The 23,403-nt window shown below is 54.6% G+C and overlaps 1 protein-coding gene across 5 annotated transcripts; it reads right to left on the bottom strand.

Annotated features, from left to right (window-relative positions):
• Positions 1-936: 936 nt before the first annotated feature.
• Positions 937-21,708, bottom strand: EXOC3 (exocyst complex component 3). Of its 5 annotated transcripts, XM_019744596.3 has the most exons (14): positions 20,893-21,382; positions 20,131-20,357; positions 19,767-19,957; positions 17,997-18,216; positions 11,943-12,624; positions 10,043-10,160; positions 9,150-9,275; positions 8,012-8,112; positions 6,286-6,396; positions 6,040-6,190; positions 4,796-4,918; positions 2,595-2,756; positions 2,020-2,147; positions 937-1,329 (listed from the first exon to the last, which is right to left on the bottom strand). In XM_019744596.3, exons 3-14 carry the CDS (start codon positions 19,908-19,910, stop codon positions 1,158-1,160), a joined length of 2,238 nt encoding a protein of 745 aa, XP_019600155.3. In that variant the 5' UTR covers positions 19,911-19,957; positions 20,131-20,357; positions 20,893-21,382; the 3' UTR covers positions 937-1,157. The 5 variants fall into 5 exon arrangements, with proteins under 5 accessions (XP_019600155.3, XP_074185258.2, XP_019600153.3 ...); XM_074329157.2 differs by lacking the exons at positions 20,131-20,357; positions 20,893-21,382 and adding an exon at positions 21,447-21,708; XM_019744594.3 differs by lacking the exon at positions 20,131-20,357.
• Between the last annotated feature and the right edge of the window lie 1,695 nt (positions 21,709-23,403).

The raw sequence follows: 23,403 nt of genomic DNA, 5'->3' as shown, positions 1-23,403 counted from the left end.
TCGCCCACTATTCTGCGGACGTCCCCGAAGCGGGCGTGACCAGTCACTGTCACAATCAGAACAGGACACCGGCCAACACAACACGTACCACTTGGGTGCTGTCAGCACCTGAACACTCACCCTGAACATTTACTCCAGAAGTAGCTTGCAGTGAAAAGAATGTATTTTTATTATTAAAGGGGCAATGATCAATGACGATAAACAATTACTTAAAACTTCTTACTGCGCACTGCCAGATGCCGTTCCAAGCAGGTCGGAAGTAGGACCCAGATTAATACATTTCTGGAGACATAGACGTTAGCTTGACACCTTTAGGAAGGTTCCATCTCTCCTGAGCCAAGACTTGTAAAAACGGCATCTAATTTTCAGTTACTCAGTTCCACTTGAGTTTTGATTCTATTTGTGAATTTTTCATGAAATGAAAACGCCATCTCGGGCATGTCTTAGAGGAAAAAGCCCGTGTCCACTGACCCTGCACCTGAGACGTCCTGCAGGGGACAGAGAAGCTCGGGCGCCTCCTGCCTGAACTGGCCAGGACCTGGGGACCTGTGCTGCACACAGACACCAGAGCACCACCCGTCTGCAGAATCTGCTCACTGACAGCGGTGAGGGGGGTCATGGGCTCACCGTTTGTCCAGTGTAGCTTCCCATGAGCCTGGTGTGGAGATTAATGTGTAAAACAGGGCTACCGCTGAAAGCAGACGCCATGGAAACGGCTGAATGACAGCAAGGTCTCAGGGACCCTTGTCAGGAGTAAGCACGGCTCCCAGATCCTGATAGCACTAGATGGAAAGCTGCGTTCACGTTGCTGTCACTGGACCTGACACTGCTGTTCGCACGGCCGCCCCTGCTGGGTACCAGGGCTACTGCCTAGTTGTGGGGACACCAGTGGGGCCCATGCGGTCGCCCGTAAGAAACCTCACGCCGGCACATTCATGCCTCCAGCTCTGACCTTTATTAAGCAGCAGAAGGTCAGAAGGCGGGCACCCAGAGGGCCCAATTCATGACCCTCGTCCACAACAGGACGAGGGGCCAGAAGCTGCCACCACAGCACCTGTCCTCTAGGGAGCCATGTGCTCGGCACCGGGGCGCTGGCTGTCACGTTTCCCAGGGTGGGTGGAGAATGTGGGGTCAGACTTGGGCTGGAAAGCGATGGGCTACTTGAGGAGCTTGGCCACATTCAGACTGGGGACCATGATCTCCCTGAAGATGGGCACGTAGTTTGGACTCGCCTGCGTGGTGCCCTGCTCCAGGCTCTCGATGATGGTCTGCTTCATGTCCCGGCTGGCGTCCCCTCGCACGGCCAGCAGCGCACCGATGTGGTCATCCCTGGGAGGGGGAGACGGCAGGGGTGTGGGGTGCACTGCACTCGCTCGGCCCTGCACTGACGTGAGCCTCCCGGCCCCAGGACTGGGTGGACAGCACAGGTGACAGGTGCACCCCGACCCGGCCCCCATGTCCCATCAGAGGGAGAGAAGCCTGGGTTTTCCCACAACTGTGGTCTTTTTCTTACTCGAAAACCACAGTTTATGTGCAGGTTGCTTCCCTAAATATTTTTAAACGGACTGACCACAGCGGGAGAACGCTGCACGGCACAGCAGCACTGGCTCTGGCCCCTAAAAGCCAGCCCAGAGCAATGGCTGGGTTGGAGGGTGTCCTGGCAGGCGTGGCACACAGGCTCCCTTCTTTCAGTCCATCACAAGCATAGCACAAGCTTCCTAAAACCACGGTGCTCGGCCACCTTCCCACGCACCGCGAGCTCCTGCCGGGCCCACCCACACTGTAACCCTTATGGGGTACAGGGACCAGGGAGGGCTTGCAGGATGGCACAGGAGACATCACACATCCGCCACTGCGCCCAGAAGCCCACCTTGCTCACAGCTGGCAACTGCCCAGCTCATCCCTGAAGGAGCCCGGAGCCGGCATACTGTCACCCCTGGGGTCACACCTAATGCCCAGGACCCCGAGGAAAACCCTGCCTCTCTGCTCCCCACATTCCAGCTGAGACAGAAGCGTTACCTGAGGTCTGGGTACTTGCTCACCAGAGTCGACACCTCCAGGTAGAGCAAGGAGGGGTCCGTCAGCTTGATCACCTCGGCGACGGCGGTGATCGTGTCACAGTACCCAGCCGCGTCTTCGCCAAACCCCTGCAGAGAGCACGGAGGCGGTGAGCACAACCTGTGGCTCTCACTCTCTCATGACCAAGCCGGCCCCCTCCCACAGACACCTCAGACTCATCCCCACAGGGCGGGTCCCGTGAGACACTCAGCAGAGGCGGGGTTGGGGTCACCAGCACCTCCCATGAGGGAGGGGATGCTTGAGCACTGTGTCTGGAGCTGAGGTCCGGCTATTGCTGCCCTGCCAGCAGAACAGTCTACAAGCTGCCGCCCTGAGCATGTGCCCCAACCCCCAGGTCAGATGTGCACACATCTCTTCCTAGTCACACAGGAACAAAGAGTCACACGGTAGCTTGGTTCCTGATGAGACTGATGTGACCACTGGCCTGGAAAGCCCGGGTGGGCCCGGACGAAGCTGCTGAATGGCACCTGTTAGTGACAGCTCGGGACAGGGCACGCGCTGGCGGTGGCACTCACAGAAGCCAGCTTCCGGAAGAGGAAGCGGAGCTGCTCGGCCTCCCGCACCATCCGGTCGGCGCCCTCTTTACGCTCCTCGGGGCTCCGGAACGAGATACGCTTCTGCATGACGGCCCGCAGGTACTCCACCACCACACGCCGCTGCGCCTCAGCCGTCATCCGCTGGGGACAGGGACAGTCAGCGCCGTGCAGCCGAGGCCCTGACCACACTGCGAGCACAGCCGAGTACAGCAGGGCGCCCCTCCTGGTCCCCAGTGAACACAGGAACCAGACTCTGGAGAAGTGTGCCAGAGCCCTCAGTGGTGACCAGAGCTGTGGACAGGGCTGCAGTGGGCAGGAGCCACGCAGTGGGCACCACGGGACTGGCCCTGCACCTCAGCGCAAACAGGATCGAGTGCCCCGAAGCCAAGCCTGCCTGCAGCCCCTGCTGACATGTCCCTCCAGCAGCAGATGCCACTGCAGGATGGCTTCCTGCCCACGCGTCAGCACACCCCTCTGGTGGCCCGTCAGCCGCTCTTCACGCGCCCAGCTGTGCCTGTCTCCCAGGCACTGCACGGGGTGTGGAGTGCGGGCTCCTGGGGGGCGGGGTCCCAGGCCAGTTCCCGGCCCCCACAGGCCGACATGCCTCAGCAGAGCAGACACTGTGCCTTGTCCAGAAGGCTGTTTAACTAGTGGTCTGTGCAAATGGTGACAGAGCTTCAGAGAGAAGAGGAACCGTCCGCACATTTGGGGAGCTTCAGAGAGGCCATTGCTTTCTTCACAACACCTGAGCACACAGTGGGAGGTGGCACCAGGCAGGCACCACAAACGTGTAAATAAAGCTGCGAAGACAAGCCTCACAGCATCAGTCCCAGGCCAAACAAGCTGTGTCTATTCCACTCCCTGCGCCAAAGGGAGGGGCCCCATGGCCCACAGAAGACAAACAAAGTGGCACCCAGCAGCCGCGTGGGGCCACCAGCCCCAGGTTCCGGCAGAACAAACGTTCTCTCTTCAGGCATGAGCTCCACTCATACCAGGAGACAAGTCCCCAGGACAGGACGTCGGCCAAGACCAGCCCCCGGCCCAAGGACTCCACACATGGGATCAAACACCAACTATTAACGCACAAAATGTATGAAGAAAAAAAAGCAGAACCCCCAAACTGTGCAAACAACAGGAGATTCACCACTCTCCGCACCAGAGGCTCCTGGAGTTTGAAGGGACCCGTCAGCCAGGCGGATTTAAGACACCTGGGTCTCCCTGCTGGTGCCATGTGTCATGGCAGAAGAATTTCAAGTTATGAATTAGACAAGGATGCTCCATGTCCAGAGCAGCAAGACAAGGAGAGGCCATAAAAGCTGTAAGGACCAGAAATGAACACAGTCATGGTCATAGATGAACCACCTGCCTGCAGAGACCAGAAAGGACCTGCAGACAAACCCAGGATCAATCAGAAAGTTTTAGTGTCTGGATGCGACGTGAACATATCAAAACCACTCACATTGCCTCAGCCGGGGGGAGCGCAAGACTCGTAATACCAGCCTGCGCCAGGGAGCTGTGTCCTACACAACTAGACTGAGAAACAACGGCTTGAACCAGACTGGGGGGGGGCGGGGGGGGCGGAAGAAAGGGGGGAAAAGAAAACAAAACCACTCACGTTCCTAAACAGGTGGAAAGCCCGATTTTACAAAGTAACACTTTTAACAGCTACACAGCAAAAACCAGGCAGGGCCCTGAGTACACCTGAGAAGGACACCCGAGCCCTGGATGAGGACCCTGGCTGGGGACACAGCGGTGGCTTCCGGTAAGACTCGGAGACTCCAACAGCAGGTGACGCATGGGCTCCCTGTTGTCACGGGGCTTCTGCTGGAGGAGAAAGGCTGGCAGCCGCAGGGTGCCCTGGCGGGGATCTGGAGAGGGGACCACGCCTCTTGGGCCACTGCCCCACCTGCAGGGCTTGGCATCTGTGGCCATGCGCCAGTGTGGGGTTAGTGGGGTGTCAGAAAGCATGAAGGTAGATGCATGGTCCAATCTTCACTCAGGAGCCCTATCACCTCCACCGCCATCTTCTCTTTAGACACTGATGGCCCCTACCTATCTTGGGTCAATAAAACCTCCTGTGAACTTCTGCTCCAGAACTAACCTGACACTGCATTCTACAAGACAACACGTGGGCTCCAGCACACAGGTGGGCTCCCAGCAGGTGCCCGCCCCACACTTACCTTTTTATACGGCGTTTTGATTTTGGCAAAGTCGTTGAAATAGTCCTCCACGGTGACACAGATGGTGTCTACAGCGTTCGAGCCCAAGAGCCACTTCCTCGTCATCAGCTCACTGAGGTGCTGCTGCAAAGCACAGGCCAGTCCACGTCACCTCTACTGTCCCCAGATCACGTGCGTCAGGAGGGAGGCGCTGCCTGCCTGTTCTGACGTGAGTGTGCACGGTTGTGAGCACACTCCTCTGTGAGGTGTACAGACATGGGTGCACACATTTCCTTCAATGACTACGTGTACTTGTGACACGGACATTTGGTCATCTTTTTACTCAATTCTGACGGACATTTACAATTTCTCACATTTTGCAATTACCGAGAATGCTGCAGTGAACTTGTACATTTGTGCAAGTGAAATTCCTACAAATGGAACTGCTCCAAAAGTATGCAGACTAAACCCCGATTCAGTGTTTCCAAGCCGCCCCCCCCCCGCACGGGTCAACTGTACACAGAACACACAGCAGCTCTTCTCATGCCCTGACGACCCCGAGAGCTAGCGACAGTCCCTCCTGCCATCCTGCCAAGCTACGAATGCCAAGTGCAACGTGCATTTCTCTGAAGAGCAGTAACACTGGGTGTGTGTTTCATGCTTAGGACACCTGTGGTCCTTTGTCAGTGAAGTGGTTATTCACATCCTTTAGCTACTTTCCCATTGTCTTTTGTGTATTTTGAAATGATTCCACAAAGGCATACATTTCATTTGTTTTCCAAACCATTTTCGAGAAAGTTGCAGACACCATGAAACAATCCTACAAGCTCCATCATCCAGGAGCTCCTTCCCAGGGGACCTGAGGTAACCATGGCTTTATTCTTTAAACATATTTTGCTTTCTGCCCACATGTCTACAAAATGCTGAACCATCTCCATAGCTCTAAAAGAAGCCTTACTTGTTCACAGTGTATCACGCCTCTGACACAAGGCTAGCTGCATTTTGTTAATAACTTTGGTTTCTATCTTTACTCAGAACTGAGCCTGGTCTAGGCGACGTGAGCGCCAGGCCCACACCTGGGCTGGCCTGCCACCAGGCTGTGCTAGGAAGTGCAGCGTCTTCCCTCGACACGAGACTCCACTGTAACCACTGCAGTTACTGAGAACTCCTAGGCAGCTGCGCCGCAGAACCACAGCGGGTCTGCACCACACAGAGCACCTCCACAGAAGACCAGGGCCCTGAGCATGGGGGATGCAGGCGCCCACCTCCAGGTCCAGGAAGACCTCCTCCAGCAGGCTGCGGCAGCCCTCGTCCGCGATGGCGTCCAGCACGCCGTCCATGCTGGGCTGGCTCAGGGCCACGTCCTCCTCCCCACTGCTTTTCAAGTATTTCCTTTTCAAACTGACGACTGACTCCCTGTGGGAACAGGGTGGCTCAGGAGACTGAGGTACCCGCCGCTGCACCCCGGCCCGTGGCCCGCCCCCACCCCCCTGCTGCCCACTGCCCCGCACCTGAAGGTCTGGCAGTTGTTGATGATGGCCACCATGTACTGCACGTAGCAGGGCGGGTTCTGCCGCTCCCGCAGGTGGTCCTCCTTGTACAGCTGGGTCTCGTCTCTATACCTGGGGACACGGTCACCGAGCGCTCAGCGGGCAGGGGCTGCCGACAGCACGACCCATGGCACCCCACAGGTGCGTCCCACACCAGACACCCGACCAGGTGACTCTTTAAATAGGAGTACAAGAATTTCTGGATGCCCTACACTAACGGGAAACTGGAGATGCTGCTTGTTTTAAATGGACCAATAAAAGCTGTATCTGTAGCACCTAGCACCTCTGCAATGGGTGCCTGTGTGCAGCTGGGGAAACACCAGCTCATTTTATCTGTCACAACTCGCCCAGAAACTCATACAACAGTCCTGGGAACACTGTCAAATGCTGGCTGAAATGTCCCTTCCTGAACCTCTCCCTAAATGCACCAAATGAGAAATCAATCAGTCTTCAGATGTCACAAACACCAATGGCTGACATGGCCACATGCCATTGGGCACGCTCCCACACGCCCCACCGGACACCACGGCATGGCAGGCCTTCCGAGGGGGCCGCACTGGCACCACATACAGGGAATCACTCGGCACTGCCTGCTGCCCGGGACGCTGCGCAGGCACAGGCTGAGATGAGGGGACACCCTCTCCTTACAGCACAGGGCCACCTCGTCCTCTAAAGGAATGACCGCCTCGGGCCACCAGCCCGAAGGAGGCTGGTGGGGACTCTAAGTGAGGGGCTGGCTGTCAGCTCTGGGCCGGCAGGGCAGAGGGATACACACGGTGACTGTGCCGCCACATCAGGGCTCCTGCAAAGCAGCAGTGAGCAGGGGGAAGGGGGGCACACCAGCCTTCAGAGCCATCTGTGCTTTGCGGCCGACGGGACCTGGAGCAGGCAGGGGGAGGCTGGTCACCCTACGAAACAACCAGTGAGGCCCCACCAGCCAACGGCGTGACGAGGAGGAAGGGTTTCTGCCCTGCTCCAGAGACCTGAGAACCCAAAGGACCCCACGCCATAAAGGGAGGTGTCTGCAACCCGCTGTTCGAGGGCCCGTGGAGCGACCATGCGCTTTGTGTGGGACGACAGCGCTCTAGCCAGGGTGGACAGCGCTGGGGAAACGCCGCCGCGTCCCAATGTCTAGGATTTCCCTTAGTCATGTCAGCAGGGGAGGGGAGGGCCAGGGGAGGCACAGGGGGACTTGAAGGCACAGCTTTTGAACCTGTGTTTATGTCGTTCCGTCTACTTCTGCACAGGTCTGGAATTCTTCACGAGCAATTCCAAGGGAAGGAGGTGTCCTGGAGACAAAGTTCCCGAGCCCCTGATCCAGGGCTGGCTCTGCTGGAGGGGCCCTCCCCGTGTGGGAACATAAGTGACCTCTGGGCCTGGAGCTGTCCCCCTGCCAAACACCACCCCACCCCCCACCCCGGAAATTCAGGCAACAGGAAGGGTAGGTGTGTAAGGAGACCCTGACTCCTGGTGACGAGGCTGGCTCTCAGGGGACTGCGTAATCCGCTCAAAAGGCTCCGTGAATCAGAATGAGAAAGGCTGCGTTTCTATTAACAGAAGACGGTGAGTACGATCACCCGGCCTTCAGTTCTCTTCTAACAGCAGGCGTATTAGGAGCAACACGTTTTTGCTTCTAATTTTTAAAAACATGCATTTTCAGAATGAGCACACTGGCAAAAATACATACCTACTTAAGAAAGAGCTCATTTGCTGAAGACACAGAACTAGTACCTTTGTTTTCAGATCTTCACTTATCTGAGCAGCAACTTGGAGATTCTGCTCGAACATCTGAAAGTTGAAGAATTTATGAGTTAGACTCAGAAGAGCACAGGTTTCCCATGATATTACCCCCTCGTCTGCTCACTAGTTGTTAGGACAGTTTAAATTCAGAGAAAAAAATGAAACCACTTGAAAAACCACAGAATTACTTAAACAAACAACTTTCTCATCAGGTACAAAACCAAGTGAATCATTTCCTAATTACCACCAACAGGCAGGTCTCCATGTGGGGGAACCTAACAGAGATGGGGCCCAAGGAGGTGGTGATACGGGTGCCAGGGGCTGTGCTGTGAGCTGTGCCGTGGATTTGTTAAGAATTAGGAGGACACACTGCAGCTGAGGGGCAGGGCCGGCAGGTAGTGCTCACTCCAGGTCCTTGTCAGAGCAGCTGTCATGACGCCACAGTTTCCAGAGTAAAAGAAAGGGTGAGGACCTATAGCTAACTAATGGTGGCACCCAGAGAAAAACACAACCAGCACTCAGCTCTGTCGGCTGGAGTCCCGGCCCTGTCAGCAAAGTGCCACATGAATATTCCAACAAGACTCGGCCCCCCTACTGTCAGCACCACACTCAAAGGGAGAAAACGCCACGGTCCAAAGAACAAGAGGAGGGCACTGGTGGCCACCGGCAGGCGGTCTGGCATTAGAAAGTAAATTAACCGTAAGAAGGCATGACTCTTGCTCAAGTCTAAAGGGCTCTTTCCCAAACCCGTCAGGTTAGACTCAATTTTGTGGCATTTATGGAGACACACCTTGGCTGTTTACAATATCAGGAAACTCCAAACAAGCAAACTCAGAAATCTGAGCATCGCACACCAACCAGTAACACAGAATTAGGTTCCATATCAAGTCCAAAAGGATTAGGAAAAGTACGGTGACCCTGGGAAAAGTACGTGGCAGGTACGATCCTCAGTGCCTTCAGCTGCAGACACAGCAGGGTCTGGGCACTGGGCAGGCTTCGCTACGAAACAAGGCACCTTGTTCACCTGTAAAACCCGCAGACCCACTAACTCCCCGGAATGAGCCCTAGACTCGCACAGATGGTACCTGGAAGACGATAGCCGGGAGTGTCGTCTGGTAGTACCCGTCTTGGTCGGCTTCCGGCTCGGTCTCTTTTACCCAGTCTTTTTTGTCTGTTTCTAGAGCTTTCCGCAACCAGGCAATGATGTTTGACTATGGAAGTGCAGCATGATGGGAAGGAAGAGAAGAACAGGCCCCTGAGCCAAGGGCACAGCGGGGCAGCTGCAGATCCAAACAGCACCCTGGGAATCCCTGCTACCCAACAAGGGGACGCCAGACAAGTCGTCCCCAGGGCCGATCGCAGTGCGTGGTGCCCCCGCCAGCTTCCGCCCACCAACCCTGCGTGGGCAGGCCGGGTCTGTCAGAAGCACATGGAGCAGAGAGGCGGACGGCCTCCGGCAGGCCAGACCGTGAAGACCAGACACCAGCTGTCACCTCGGAGTGCAGAGCTCCTCTTGCTTCCGGGCGGGGGCCTCTGTCTGCAGGTGCGGGGGCCAAGGAAGCAGGGCCTGACCTCATCTTGCTCTGAGATTGCCTGGGGTCACTGGGCAGCACTCGGTGCCCTAACTGCCACCTCCCACTTCTGGACTCAGCCCTAACAGGCTGGCCAGCACCACTGCCCATCAGTGGGGCATCGGGGTCTCGCCAACCTACTGGGGACAGGACACTCCTCTAGCCAGAGGCGGGGGTCCGCACCTGTGGAATGCACACCCCACACAATTTCCAGATCCAGGACTGGACACGGGGCCACTCTCCTCAAGTGACCAGCGAACCCAAACTCCCACAAACAGCCAACGTCAAGGTAGGGTTCCGCCCGCTTCTGCCGCTGCCTCCAGTCCCAGTCTGACTCCGAGAGCCGGCGCAACGGCCGGCACTGCGCACAGCCTGTGTCAGGGCTGCACACTGCTCTTTCTACTCACAGTGAGAGTTGACATGTACGTGTCCAGCAGCTCAGAGACCACGTTTGGAGAAAGCAGAGGCTCCAGGGCAATGACATCCACTTCCGGGGCCAGGTCCACGTTCCCCATCATCTCTGTGCTATGGGAGAAGCAGGGATGAGAAAGGCTAACGACACAGGCAGACAATTTTCCGGTAAACGCTGCCGTGCCTTTCCACACGCAGACACGTGCACCCTCACAGCTGCAGTCAGTGCGGGGAGCCCCGTGAGGGCGAGACCTGTTTGTTCTACGCTTGGCGCCTCCCAGGGGGGCGGGGGGCAAACAGGAGTGCAGAACAGATATGTTCTATGAAGTTGGAGAGCAACGTCCAGAGCAGAGAACACGACATCCACAGTGACGCCCAAGTCAGCGCGAGTGTCACTGTGCCAACGCCCATGCTTAGCGACAATGACAAGAAGGCAGGGGTGTGAGCGAACCTTCAGGAAAAAGTGTTCCTAGGAACACTTACTACCTGCGCACATGGGTGGCTTCTAAAAGCCCAAGGTTCGGCTGCTCAGAAAATTCCTCTGCCTTACACTGCGTTCCCTAAGCACGGACTGAAATGACACTAGTCCACTTCACATAGGGAATCCAAGGTCTGGCCGACTGAAAAAGCACTTCATAAAATTCCGCAAACGTTAAAAGACTATCAACTTAACCTAGATTATTTTCACCCAAGAACCGGAACTCAGCGTGAAAATGTCTATAGCATGAAGCAGCCCAACTTTTCCTAGAGCGTGCGCTGGGCTGGGACAGGTGACCAACAGGACAGCTGTCCAGAGTCCCAAGGTCCGGGAAGTGCTCCCAGTGTGGTAAGAACAAAACCACCCAAGAAACTGGGCATGTCACACAGATGCACGCCCCAGGTCAGGTGGCTGGAGCATGGACGAGGGCCCAGGGCCTGGATTCGAATCCTATTCCCACTCACAGGCCGTGTGAACTGGGCACATGGCTCCCTGTGCCTCAGTTTCTCCACATACAAAACGAAGATGATCATAATGGTGCTTCCATGCGGATGACAGGTGTAGTTCACAGCTGCAGGGAGGGGACTACCGGCTGGGACTCCCTGGCTGTGCGAGGGCAGCACAGGGCTCCGAAAGCCCCAGCCACGATAAGAGTCATTAAGAAGATACTGTCTGTTTTTCTGTGTTAAAATGTACACATTCTCTACTATAAGCAGTTACCAAACAACAAACAAGACACAAACAAATCCTGAAACCTCACTGCTACTATAGGGGTTTAATTCACTTCTGCACACCAGTGACAAGACAGGCTGAAAGAATTCCAGCGCAGTACTTGTACCGTTTTCTATTCCCAAAATGTGCTTTCCTCTCCACTAGCGAATCTTAAAGAATTTCGGGATACCCCCCGCCCCGCCCCACACTGCCTCGTTTTTCAAACCCTACCTCAAACTGATGTGCACATGAAGTGGTTCATGTCCCTTTTGTGAAATGACGAAGCCCCAAGGCTGAAATGTGAAAAGGGTAAGTGATTTTTCTAGCAAACCGGTGAGAAGAAACCAAACCTGGGGGAGGAGTGCACAGGTGTCCCACCAGCCAGGGGACTCTGTAGGACCTCTGGGCCCCATGTCCTCACCTGCTCACAGCGTCCCAATGGAGAGGAAGTGGCTAGGGCACAGCGAACACTCAGGACCCAGTGCACCCTGCCCTAGACTGCCGGACATGGGCTGATGTCAGTGGCCAGGTGACACAGACAGAGACACCCCCGACACGAGCACTCACCCAGCCAGAGGCTGGGTCCTCACCTCCAGGATGAGCTCCCCACAGGCGGCCTAGAAAATGAAGCCACTGCCCCGAGCAGAGCCACAGCACCTGCCTACGTCAGTGTCCACAAAAGAAAACACAAGACCAAGTGCAGCTACCTGGTGTAGGTGTTTAAGACCCACGTCAGCAGGCTCACGATCTCATTTGCTTCCAAGTCTTCGGACGCGAGCTCCTGCATCCGCATGCTCAGGGCCTGGTGGTACATGCCCAGGAGTCTCCTGAAGATGTCGTACTGGGGCGGGAAGCACTGAACCATCAGGGTTTTGGCGACGACGAGGTCGTCCAGGACGTATTTCCTGATGATTTCCAGGTGGCGGACAAGCCACATCTTGTCGGACTCCCTGGTGTCCGCCTGCGTGCCCTCGATCCTGGTGGTCACGGTCCTGTCCAGGATGGCGAACATCTTCTCCTTCCAATTCTTGGGCCTCCCGGGAGGGACAAAGCCAGTTTGCTTTTTGCGGTCCAGTATGCGCCTGTCAATCTTTTCTTCCCTCTCAATGATCCTGACTACGGACACCAGCAAGGTAGGGTCACGGCGGACGGTGACCAGCGACCTCTGCAGCACCATCCACAGCTGCTTGGCCAGCTCATCGGACAGCCCCTGCGTGCTCCCGAAGTAGCCGTGGATGAGAGTCATGTCACGCGTGTTCCCGCTGTCGGTGCGGTACTGCTCGTACATCAGCCCGTCGCGGGAGCACTCCAGGTCCATCAGCTTCCGGTGGGCTTCCAGGAGCGCCCCCTGCTCGATGAGGTCCTGGGTCTCCCGCACAATCTCGGGCACTAAGGAAAGGCACAAGGCGGCACTGTGAACACTACCCAGGGAGGTGCAGGATGGCAGGAGATGGCGGGGCAGGGGGCACCGGGGTCTGCCTACCCTCCACCCCCACCCCCCCAACAACTTCAGAGTCTACCGAAGCCACCGTCCCCCAGCCCCTGCCCCAGCCCGTCCCGTGTTCCTGGCGCAGCGCGCACACAGCTTGGGTGGGTGCCAGGGGCGCCAAAAGGACCCTGCGCTCCAAATCCTGGGGACTGTGCTCCAACTGCTGTGGCTGCTTCTGATCCCAGAGGTGCACACACAGAAGCGGCCCCTTGTTGCCACCCCCCCCCCATTGCTGAAAGCCCTCCCCCTCCAGAGGACTTCCAGGACCAGTGCCTTTTACCCCCTTCAATTTTCTTTTTCTCTTTTGGAAGGCAGATGTTTAAATACTAGGTCATTCCAAAGCAACTTCACATACAGGGGAACTGAGAATGTGGCTGCACAGCCCCAGGCGAAGGCACAGGCTCAGACAAGACCTGCGAAGACCTTAGGTTTAAATCTCAGGCTAATCCTCAGCACACACAGCCTACAGCACTCAAAATAAACCAATCAACCAATGAACAAAAATCGGCATACTTGGGGGAGGAAAGGAATCTGATTTCAGGTTATCTCACTATTAGATTCAAACGTCCACTGTTCAATGAAAAGAATCACAAGGCAGACAACAGCATAGGACAGTAAGGAGGCTCGAAGGAAGAGCTAAACCAAGAGAAGCTGTCCTCCACGAAGACTAGATGGCAGATCTACTGCACAAAGACCTTAAGCCTGCAAATGCTCACAGAGCTAAAGGAAGGTGTGCAGAAAGTCAAGAAAACGACACGTAAACAAAATGGAAATACAACTATAAATGAAGAGAGAAGTCTAAAAAGAAACCACCCCCCAAAATTCAGGAGCTAAAAAGTACAATAACTGAAATAAAAAGTTACTTCAGGGATTCAAGGCCTATTTGAGCCAACAGAAAAGAGAACCAGCAAACTAGCAGACAGCATGACGAAAACTGACTGAAGAAGCGTGAAAGGAGCCCACAGGACCTTCAGGACACTAACAAGCTGACCAACATGCACACGGGGGAGCCCAGGAGAGAGAAAGGGGAGACAGATTATCTGAATAATGGTGGAAGTTTAACAAATTTGGTGAAAGACATGAATATAAACAACCAAAAGCTCAATAAACTCCAAGCAGGAAAAGCTCAGAGACCCACAGTGAGACACATAATCAAACTGCTAAACACCAAAGACAGCAAGAGAATCTTGGAAGCAGCAAGAGAGAAGCAACTCATCACACACCAGGATCCTCAGTAAGATTCTCATCAGAAACTTTGGAGCACAGAGGACAGTGGGCTGGTGTATTCTAAATGCTAAAAGGAAAAGACTGTCACCCTAGAATCCTATACCTGGCACAAACTTCCTTCACAAGTGAAGGAGAAATTCAGACAGTCCCAGATAAACAAGAACTGAGGGCGTTATGACCACTAGACCTGCCCTGAAAGGGAGTCCTGAAAGTGAAATGAAAGGATATTAGACACTAACTCAAAGCCGTATGGAGAAACAAACATCTTGGTAAAGATATGTACATGGGTAACTGTAAAAGCTAGTACAGTGGTACCTCGGTTCTCGAACGTCTCCGTTGACGAACATTTCGGTTTACGAATGCCGTAAATTTTATGGATCTATGGTATCATTAGATAGTAAAATTCATGCTAAATTTGCAGTTTTAGGGGTTGATTTTAAAGGCGTGGAACGGATTAATCCACTTTGCATTACTTTCTATGGGAAAAACGTGCCTCAGTTTTCTAACGTTTCAGAACTTGAACGGTCTTCCAGAACGGATTATGTTAGAAAACCGAGGTACCACTGTATTATTGTAACTTTGGTTTGTGATTCTATTTTTTATTGTATGCAATTTAAGAGACATTTAATACATTTAGAGAAAAAAATGATTAGTCCAAATATAGTACTGCTGTAATTTTGGTTTATAATCCCACATTTTGTTTCCTATGTAATTTGAGACTAAAGTATTAAAAAAAACCTTGCCTATGTTTTGGGAAATTATGGTTTTGGTATTAAAAAAAACTTGTCTATGTTTATACACAATGTATAAAGATGCAATTGTGTGACATCAACAACTGAAAGGAGGTGGGGACAGAGTTGTAGAGAAACAGAGTTTTTGTATGTTATTGAAATTAAGCTGGGATAAATTCAAATTAGTGTTATAACTTCAGGATGTTAAATGTAATCCCCACAATGTTAACCACAAAGAAAATAGCTATAGAATATACACAAAAGGAAATAAGAATTAAAATGTTTCAGTACAAAAAAAAAATTCAACGAAACACAAAATAATGCAGAAAACGGACAAAAAAAGCTGTAAGGCACAGAGAAAGCAAATGGGAATTTGTCTCCTTATCAGCAAGTTGGTAACTTTATATGTTAGTGGATTAAACTCTCCAATCAAACGACAGATTGGTAGAATTGATTAAAAAAATCATACACTCCAACTGTACGCTGTCTACAGAGACTCCCCGGAGATCCGAAACACAGATTGAAAGTGAAAGGATGGAAGAGAGTCCATGGAACTCAGTAATCAAAACAGAGCAAGGGCAGCCAAAATAGAGCTGAAATAAAAAAATTACAAGAGACAAAGAAGTATATACAGATGGTGCCAAAAATATGTATACACATTTTAAGAAAGGACAAAAACTATTAAAAGTGCAATACTCAACATAAACCAATATTAAAAGATGACTACAAGTCATATGTATACATTTTTTTGGCACCCCTGGTATTAATAAAAGGTTCAATCCAGCAAGACTATACAACAACTGTAAACATTTACACACCTAAAGACAGACCATCAAAATATACGAAGCAAAAACTGACAGAATTGAAGGGAGAAACAGGGAGTTGTACAATAACAGTTGGAGTTTTCAATACCCCACTCACAACAATAGCTAGAACCAGGCAGCAGGTAAGGAAATAGAGGATTTAAACAACACAAGAAAGCCACTAGATCTGACAAACATATACAGAACACTCTACCCAACAGCTACACACATGTTCTTCTCAAGTGTATGTGGGACATTTTCCAGACACACCATAGCTTAGGCCACAAATTAAATCTCAATAGATTTAAAAGATAGATATAATACCAAGTGTCTTCTCTGACCACAATGGATCAAGTCAGAAATCTGTCACAGATGAAAAATTCACAGATTTGTGGACATTGAACAATACACTCCTAATCAATGGGTCACAGAAAAAAAAATCACAAGCGAAATTAGAAAATACTGGAGACAAATGAAAATGAAAACACGAAACACCAGAATTAGGCGACGCACGGGAAGCAGCGCTCAAGGAGAAGTGGACAGCTACCAACACGTGACAAAGGAGAAAGCTCTCAAATCAACAAGGAACTCGGAGAGAAGAACAAGCTAAACCCAAAGCTATGGGAGGAAGGAAACAGTAACAATTAGAACAGAGCAAAACAGAGAACAGAAAAATGATAGAGAAAAATCAACAAACCAAAAGGTACTTCTCTGAAAGATCCACAACCGACAACCTTTAGTTGGATGGGTCAAGAAAAACAAGAACACAGATTCCAGTATTCTAATCAGCAATGAAAGTGGGGATATTACTACCAATTCTAAGACCACGACCAGTTCTGTGCTGACATACTGGATAACCCGGATGAAGTGGCAACTTCCTGGACACGCACAACCTACAGAGACTAAATCACCAAGAACAGAACATCTAAGTAGACCTCTAACTAGTACGGGGCTGGCGGGAGCGGCAATGGGGGGCTCTCATTTAATGGGCGCAGAGTTCCAGGGCCTTCTCTCCCAGTTCTGAGCTACAGTGGACATACAGCACTGTACAAAGAGGTTCAGTTGTGTGAGATGCAGCGTTCTGGAGAGGGGGGTGGTGATGGCTGCACACCAACGTGAAAGGACTTCATACCACAGAGCCGTTCACTTGGTCAAGGCGCTGAATTTCGTATCATGTGTATTTTACATTGAGAAGCGTGTGCATGGCAGGGGGTGGGAGGGGTTGTGTGCATGGCACCACTGAACACAGGCAACGTGTCAAGTCTACGGGAGCCAAGCACAGCACCCTAATAAGACACATACACATGGAGGCATTTGTTCATCAAGGGAACAGGATTATTTTCAATCAACTCTGGGGATGAACCGCTTCTGGTAAAGGAACCTTGTGGTCACCTGGCATTAGCGTTACAAGGTGGAAGGAAACAGGAAGTGTAAGCGGAGGGACACTAACTGGGAAGGCCCTGGCTGAGTGTCATGACGGAGAGGCTAGCGTGGGGACTTTGTTCCAGCTGCAGGCAGTCACCAGTCATCCCCCCGCCCCAGCGTTGGCAGTGCTGTGCCGTTCCTGGGGGGACACGAGAAGCAACTCGGTCATGACCCCAGGAAGATGAGGACGCAGGAAGCAGTAGGGCCAGGTATTCTACAGTGCTGCCACCAGAATCTGCCCAGGTGTGAGGAGTCCAGGACACAGGTCCCCAAGGTACGACGTGGCAGGAGCGAGGCCATCACAGCAGTGGGCAGACGGGAAGAACCACACCAGGCTACACTCAGGGCTCGAGCAGTGTGTGGAAAGGCAGAAAGAGCTCGCTCAAGGCAGACATGGGATGAAGGAAAGGAAAGGGCCAGACCATCCAAGGCAGGCCTCTTGCTGGGATGTTGGTGGCCATGACAGAGGCAAGGGGACGAGGGGAGACGGGCCCTGGGGGGCGGATGAGGAGCTCCTGTCACAGTACCCGTGAGGCGGCTGTGCTGCACCGGGAGACCCCCCCCCCCCCCCAGGTGACGGCAGGCCATGGAGCATTCTTCCCACACTATGGGGGTGTTGGGAGATACTGTAATAAAGGATCACCCCCACACCACCCCCAGGAGCCCCAAGGCCCCACCGAGTCCGGCCCCTCCCCTGTCCCCACTCTCCTGGGCCCTGGCCTGTGCCCACTCTTCCTCCGGGAAAACTGCTACTCTCCTTAACCACCTCTCCCTCGGGGGGTGCTCACTCCGTCCCATCTGGGCACAGGGCAGCTCCTCCCAGACCACAAGCTCCTTTCAAGGGGATGGTGCCTCTTTATTCCCTGCACCTGGCGGTCCGGTTTGCCCACTGCTCTCCCGACAGCCACACGGCCGCTGAGGGGTGCTGCTGACACGGCGCTTGCCTTGTTACCCATTTCTGTGCCAAGCAGAGAACTACGCACCGTTACTTGCTCAGCTGACCATTTCCATCCACGTTCCAAAGCAGCAACTAACTGCAGGTGGGAACCACACTGTCCCCCCAGCACAGAAGCGGGGCCTGGCTACCTGAGAAGATGTTCTTGAGGTTCTCCACGGCGGCGGCGAGCTGGCTGTGCCGCACCACGGCGTCCTTCACGTCCTTGAGGCTCTCGATGGTGTTGATGCTCTGCCTCCAGTCCTTGCTGACGTCGGCCAGGGACCGCTGGATGTCCTTCACGTCGTTCAGCGCGTTGTGCAGCTGGCTCAGGCCCGTGCGCACCCCGTCCAACTGCGACTGGATCGCGGCCTGGGGGACAGCGGGCGGTGAGCAGGCGAGGGACACACCCCATAGGCCCAGCAGGCTCCAGCGCACAAGACATTTCAAAAGCAGGGTACAGTTGGTACCCAGAAAAGACAGAAACTCTCTTGGGCCTGATGCCCAAGCAGCGCACCCTTCTTTTCCGTGGAACAGAACAACGCCTTCCAAAGCTTTCTGAGGAAACCTCACACCTTCCTAAGTCCAGACCGTCGGCCTGAAGACAATGGACGCCAAGCGTGTGCCCCGCGGGTCCCGCTGTCACCCCTCACATGGCAGGTTCAGAAGGGCCCATGCATGATCTCCCAGGGGGCTCAGGTGCCTACCCGGCCTTCTTAGGGGCAGAAACTGTCAGGACCGGCTCCTCAGCTCTGGGGGGAGGAGCCTCCTGCCATTCAGCTCCAGGACGGCCAGCCCCAGTGCAGACTGCAGCGACCCCTGGAACGCGGACTTACTCCGTGGGTCCCTCAGAGTGCCCCCCAGTGAGCCGTACAGTCAGAAGGGACGGAGCAGTGGCAGGTGGATTGGAAAGGAAAGACCGGGTGGCACAAGAGGTCAGGAACACCTTTCGCTCAGGAGTCTTAAGCTGCACTTAGAAATAATTAACAAACTAAACAAGGTTTCTAAGTCACTACTGATCATCGCTGGTTAATCCCACAAGTTTCAGAACAGATTAAAATTCTGACTATAACTGTAGCAGGTCCACACTCTTAAAATTAATATGAAACTGCCGTTCCAAATCCATCCAACGGATTTTGGGATGCTTCCTTGTTACCACTGAATGGCCTCGGCTGTCTCATCCAGCGGGCCATGACCTTACCTGGATGCTAACAATGTTTTCAAGTGGAGAGCAGACCTCACTGCCATAACGGTGTGAAAAGTTAACTTTCCTTGAAGACAAATGCTCAAGACCCTTCTGCTGCCCCCTCTGCTGCCCACCAAGGACAGCAGGCCAGGTGTTACCGTCTTTGTAAGTGCACTGGGTACGCGTTATTTCATTGAAACTCACCTCTTCATACGAATTAAGCTAAAAGCCAACCCAAATCATGAAACACCTAGAGAAGAACGGTTTTCTTTCTCACCCCACTCTCACACGTTCTGGGGAAGTGTCTAACTCTGCTCCCCCTCCCACCCCAGGGCCAGCAGGAGGGCACCTGCCACAGCATGTGCTGACAAGATCGAAACAAAACGCTCTCTGGAGGCACTTCGCAGACGAGCTCCTAATAAACTAAGAAGAGCTGTTACGTTTCTAGTATTTTTTTTTTAAAACGTTTGATAGACACCTCCAGGTGCTTAAAAAGGTTGTTCCGCTGGTGATTCTAATATTCCCACATCTTGTTTGTAAATCTACTGATTGGTAACATCTTGTCAGAAGGAATGTACTAAGTGAGGTAATGATCCACTCTGCCTTTTTCCAAATTACAAAATCTAATTTGTAGCAAAATTACGATAATGACACTAAACAGGAACCTGAAACTCGAAATAAATGGCTGTCCTGCCTGGACGGCAAGCAGGCGCCCACAGCCTCTCCGGCCTCATACCTTCAACCTGGCCTCCACGGAGGCCTTCTTGCGGGCCTCTCTTCTGCGGTACTGCTCCACCTTGTCCAGCTGGTCCGGGCGCTGAAGCATCCCAGCTACCCTCTGGACCGCAGTTGCAACAGCCTCCCGGTCTGTCTCCTTCATGGTGAACAGGCAGGCCGGATCTCTGAAACTGTCATAGTAGAGGGACCCTGTGCGTGGGGGAGGGGGAACAGGAGAGTTAGGAAGGGAGAAATGTTAGGTGCAGAACTTACCCCCCAATAGTCATAATGGAGCTATGGGGACAGCGTTTGAGATCATTCAGTCACGAAGCCTGAAGGAACGCTAAACTAGGATGACCAACTCCTTCATTAGAAACACAAACCTTCCGATCGCAAGTATGGAGAACGCTCTGCCTTTAAATGGCACGGGGTAATCTCAGGGATAGGAGGTGAGCGAGTGGAGGGCGTCTCTGTGGACCCCAGACCACTCAGCGTATCAGATGTCAGTCTCCAAGGTGCTTCTCTCACCCAGCCAGGGCCAACCTCTCAGTCCGGGGACCTCCACACCAGCCCGTGGCCATGCCCGTGGGGCAGCTGCGCCAGGACGTCTCTGAGGACGCAGAGGCACAGGACAGCATGCACCTCACCAGCCCAGCGGCAGTCCCGGCACACATCCTGTCTGCAGCACCCAAAATACCATCTGCTACTACTTAACAGCCCTAGACAACGGGGAGCGTGCAGAAGGCACACGCCCTGCGTAGCTCAGGTACAGAGCACAGACGCTCCGACACCAAGCTGACCTGCCTCCACCCCCTGTGCCACCAACACCCCGCTCATGGAACCAAAAGTGTATTTGGTGAGTCAAAGGAGAGGGTTCTGGAAGAATCCGTTCCCCTCGACTCCAGCTATGGAGCCTCCATTTCCATGCACCTTCTCAGTCACGAGAAAGGCCCCCCCCCACGTTTTTCATTCCCCATTCCCACGCTCTCAGAAAATCACGGACCGCAGGAAAGCTTCCACTAAGCCTCTGTGTTAAATAATGCCCAGTGGACACCACATGCTTTTTCATTTCTTTCAAACGGAACCAAACTGCACCACTGTCTTTCTTTCCTGATTATGAAGTTATGGATAACGATGCAAAAAACCTGAACAAGGCAGAAAAACACACAGACGCCAGAGGCCGCGCCTGGGAGCCGGCGTCCTCCTAAGCGGACGTCCACCCGTGTACACGACCCTCATCTGTTTGTTTGTGTTTCCGTTTAGCTTGGACACGCCGTCAGCCTGGCCTCCGCCACCAACACCTGCACGGCCTGCACTGCGGGGCTGGCGGGCCGCTCGCGGAGCACAGCCGGGCGGGGCGCCTCAGACGGCGCCGCGGGCCTGGGGGAGCCCGCGCTCCCGGCCGTCGTCCCCGGAGGCAGCGGGCGCCCTCGGCACCGGACGGGCACCGACGCGAGGCGGAGCCCGGCGCGAGGAAGACACGGCGGCGCCCACGGGGAGGCGACGCCCGACCGCCGCCGGAACAGACGCGGGGCTGCGGCGGCCGAGGCGCTGCAGGGCTGCGCCGTCGCCCCGGGCCCGCGCCCGCCCGCCTGCCCGCCGAGCCCGGGGAGGGACCGCGGCGGAGGCCGGCGACCACCCCCTGGGGGCCCGCGCCTGCCCCACCCCCGCCCCACCCCCGCGTCCGCAGGGGCCTCACCGTCCGCGCCACCGCCGCCCGCCCGGAAGTGAGCTGCCTGCGCCACTTCCGCTTCCGGCCGCGCGCCGGAAGGGCGGGGCCTGGTGGCGTCTCTGCCCACGAGCCGCGCCCACCGGCGGAGACTGTCGGGACGCGCCTGGCGCGTCCTGCCCGCGGGGCGACTGCGGGCGGGAGGGTCGGTGCCCGCCCGGCCTCCGGCCCCCGGCCCCGGCCCGGCCTCTCCCGTCGGGCACCGGCGTCCCCCCTGCGGACCGCGTCTCCCGGACTCCCGTCACCCGCGGTGTCGCGCACGTCCCCTCCGTGGCCGTCGCTGACCTCTCCGGGCCGCTACCTTTCGCCGCACCCGGTTTCGCGCGCCCTCCCCACGGCTGCCTCTGCGGCTGCCCCCGTTCTGTGTACGTCCGCCCGCCACACTGTCGCAGGGGCTCTGTCTGCAGGACAACGCTTGGCACGCGGCGGGCAGGCAGCAAACGGGCGACCGAGGCGGGCAGCCGTCGGACACCCTCCGTGTCACTCGGCAGCTGCTTCGTGAGCTGGAACGAGAAATGGTCTCAGCCCGTCTGGGAGCGCGGACAGATCGAAGCCCGCGTGGGGGCAGCCCGCGTGGGGCTGGCGGTCACTGCTGCGCGGTCCCGGGACCGGCCGGGGTCCTGGAGCAGGGGCTTCGCTGGCCGGTGCTGGAACGGAGGCCGGAAGAAGCCCGCGGACCAGCACCCGACTCCCCGGCGAGAAAACGTGCTAGAAAGGTGTCGGGGCTTGTGTGTTGTGGGAAGAAGCACTGTCTGCCGCGACTCGGACTGAACGGGAAGCTTCTCACCGTTGCCGACTGGACTGGACCGCGCACCGCCTGCAGGTCGGCGGGTGCGGCGGGAAGGAGTCGGGAGGGAGGCGGGGACGGGAGCGGAGCGGCGCGGAGGGAGGCGGGACGCACAGCGGGGGGGGGGGGCAGGAGGATGGAGGTGTGCGCGCCCCCCGCCATCGCCACAGCCGCACAAACACAAGCTGCCAAACGGCTGACCAGGGGCAGAGCCTCGCTGTACCGAGTCGTGGCAGATACTGTTTCGTCTGTACCTAGGGATTGTGAAAATAGAGCACTGTGTTGAGCGATGAATGTAAACAAGTTAAAAACACTTTGGAGGTATACCGGTAGTGGCATTTTGAAAACTAATGAAGAAAAATTTGCCAAAATGATCAAAGCTTTTAGGACTGTCACTGCACAACACAGCAACATTAAACAGGACGTAGGAGACGCACGCAACCCGCGTCCCTAATTTCCTCGGTTCACCAGGAATGGTGAAAAATGTGACGCTTTATCTGGCCTCCAGAACCGTGACAGAATCAATTCCTGTTGTTTAAAAAAACAGTAGTGTGCTGTGTTAAAGGACATTCTTTTTTTTCCTCCTTAAAACTAAAACCACAAAACCTTGATTAAAGACCTTTTTTTGGCTTCTGTTTTTGGCAAACCAAATAACTGAAAAAGCCTCCTGTAAAGAACAATAAAAATAGCGCTCACCTTTTTAAATGCACAGGAGAATTCACCAGCAAGCACAGGAAATCACTGGGGGAATGGGGTGTGGGGGTGTGGGGGGGACAGAAGCAGAGAGAGGAGAGAGTGAGGTGGGGAAAAACTGCAAAACCATTGCTGGAGCAGGAGTGTGGGGGACACCCAGGATGGGGTTTTCATACCGATACGGGGCAGATGGGGCCACAGCTCCAACCGGTGGCCTCCGACACTCCTCCACGAAGCCAGGATGCTCAAAGGGTGCACCCTCAGTGCGAGAGTGGACCAGGGGAAAGAACAAAACCCCAAAAGCAGATTTTTTCCAGGTACTAGGAGCCCCAAGTCGGGAAAGGCCCCCAAGAACTCATAGCTAGGGGCCTGCAGTTCACTGGGGTTTATGCCCTCCTCAGCCTAGAAGCTCTCACTGAAACTCACTCCTTGGCAGAAGCAAACTAG

The sequence above is a fragment of the Rhinolophus sinicus genome, chromosome 3 (genome assembly GCF_057876585.1).
Source record: "Rhinolophus sinicus isolate RSI-liver-muscle chromosome 3, RSI-T2T, whole genome shotgun sequence".
In the NCBI taxonomy this organism is placed as follows: Eukaryota; Metazoa; Chordata; class Mammalia; order Chiroptera; family Rhinolophidae; genus Rhinolophus; species Rhinolophus sinicus.
This window is presented reverse-complemented; position numbering and strand designations above follow the sequence as displayed.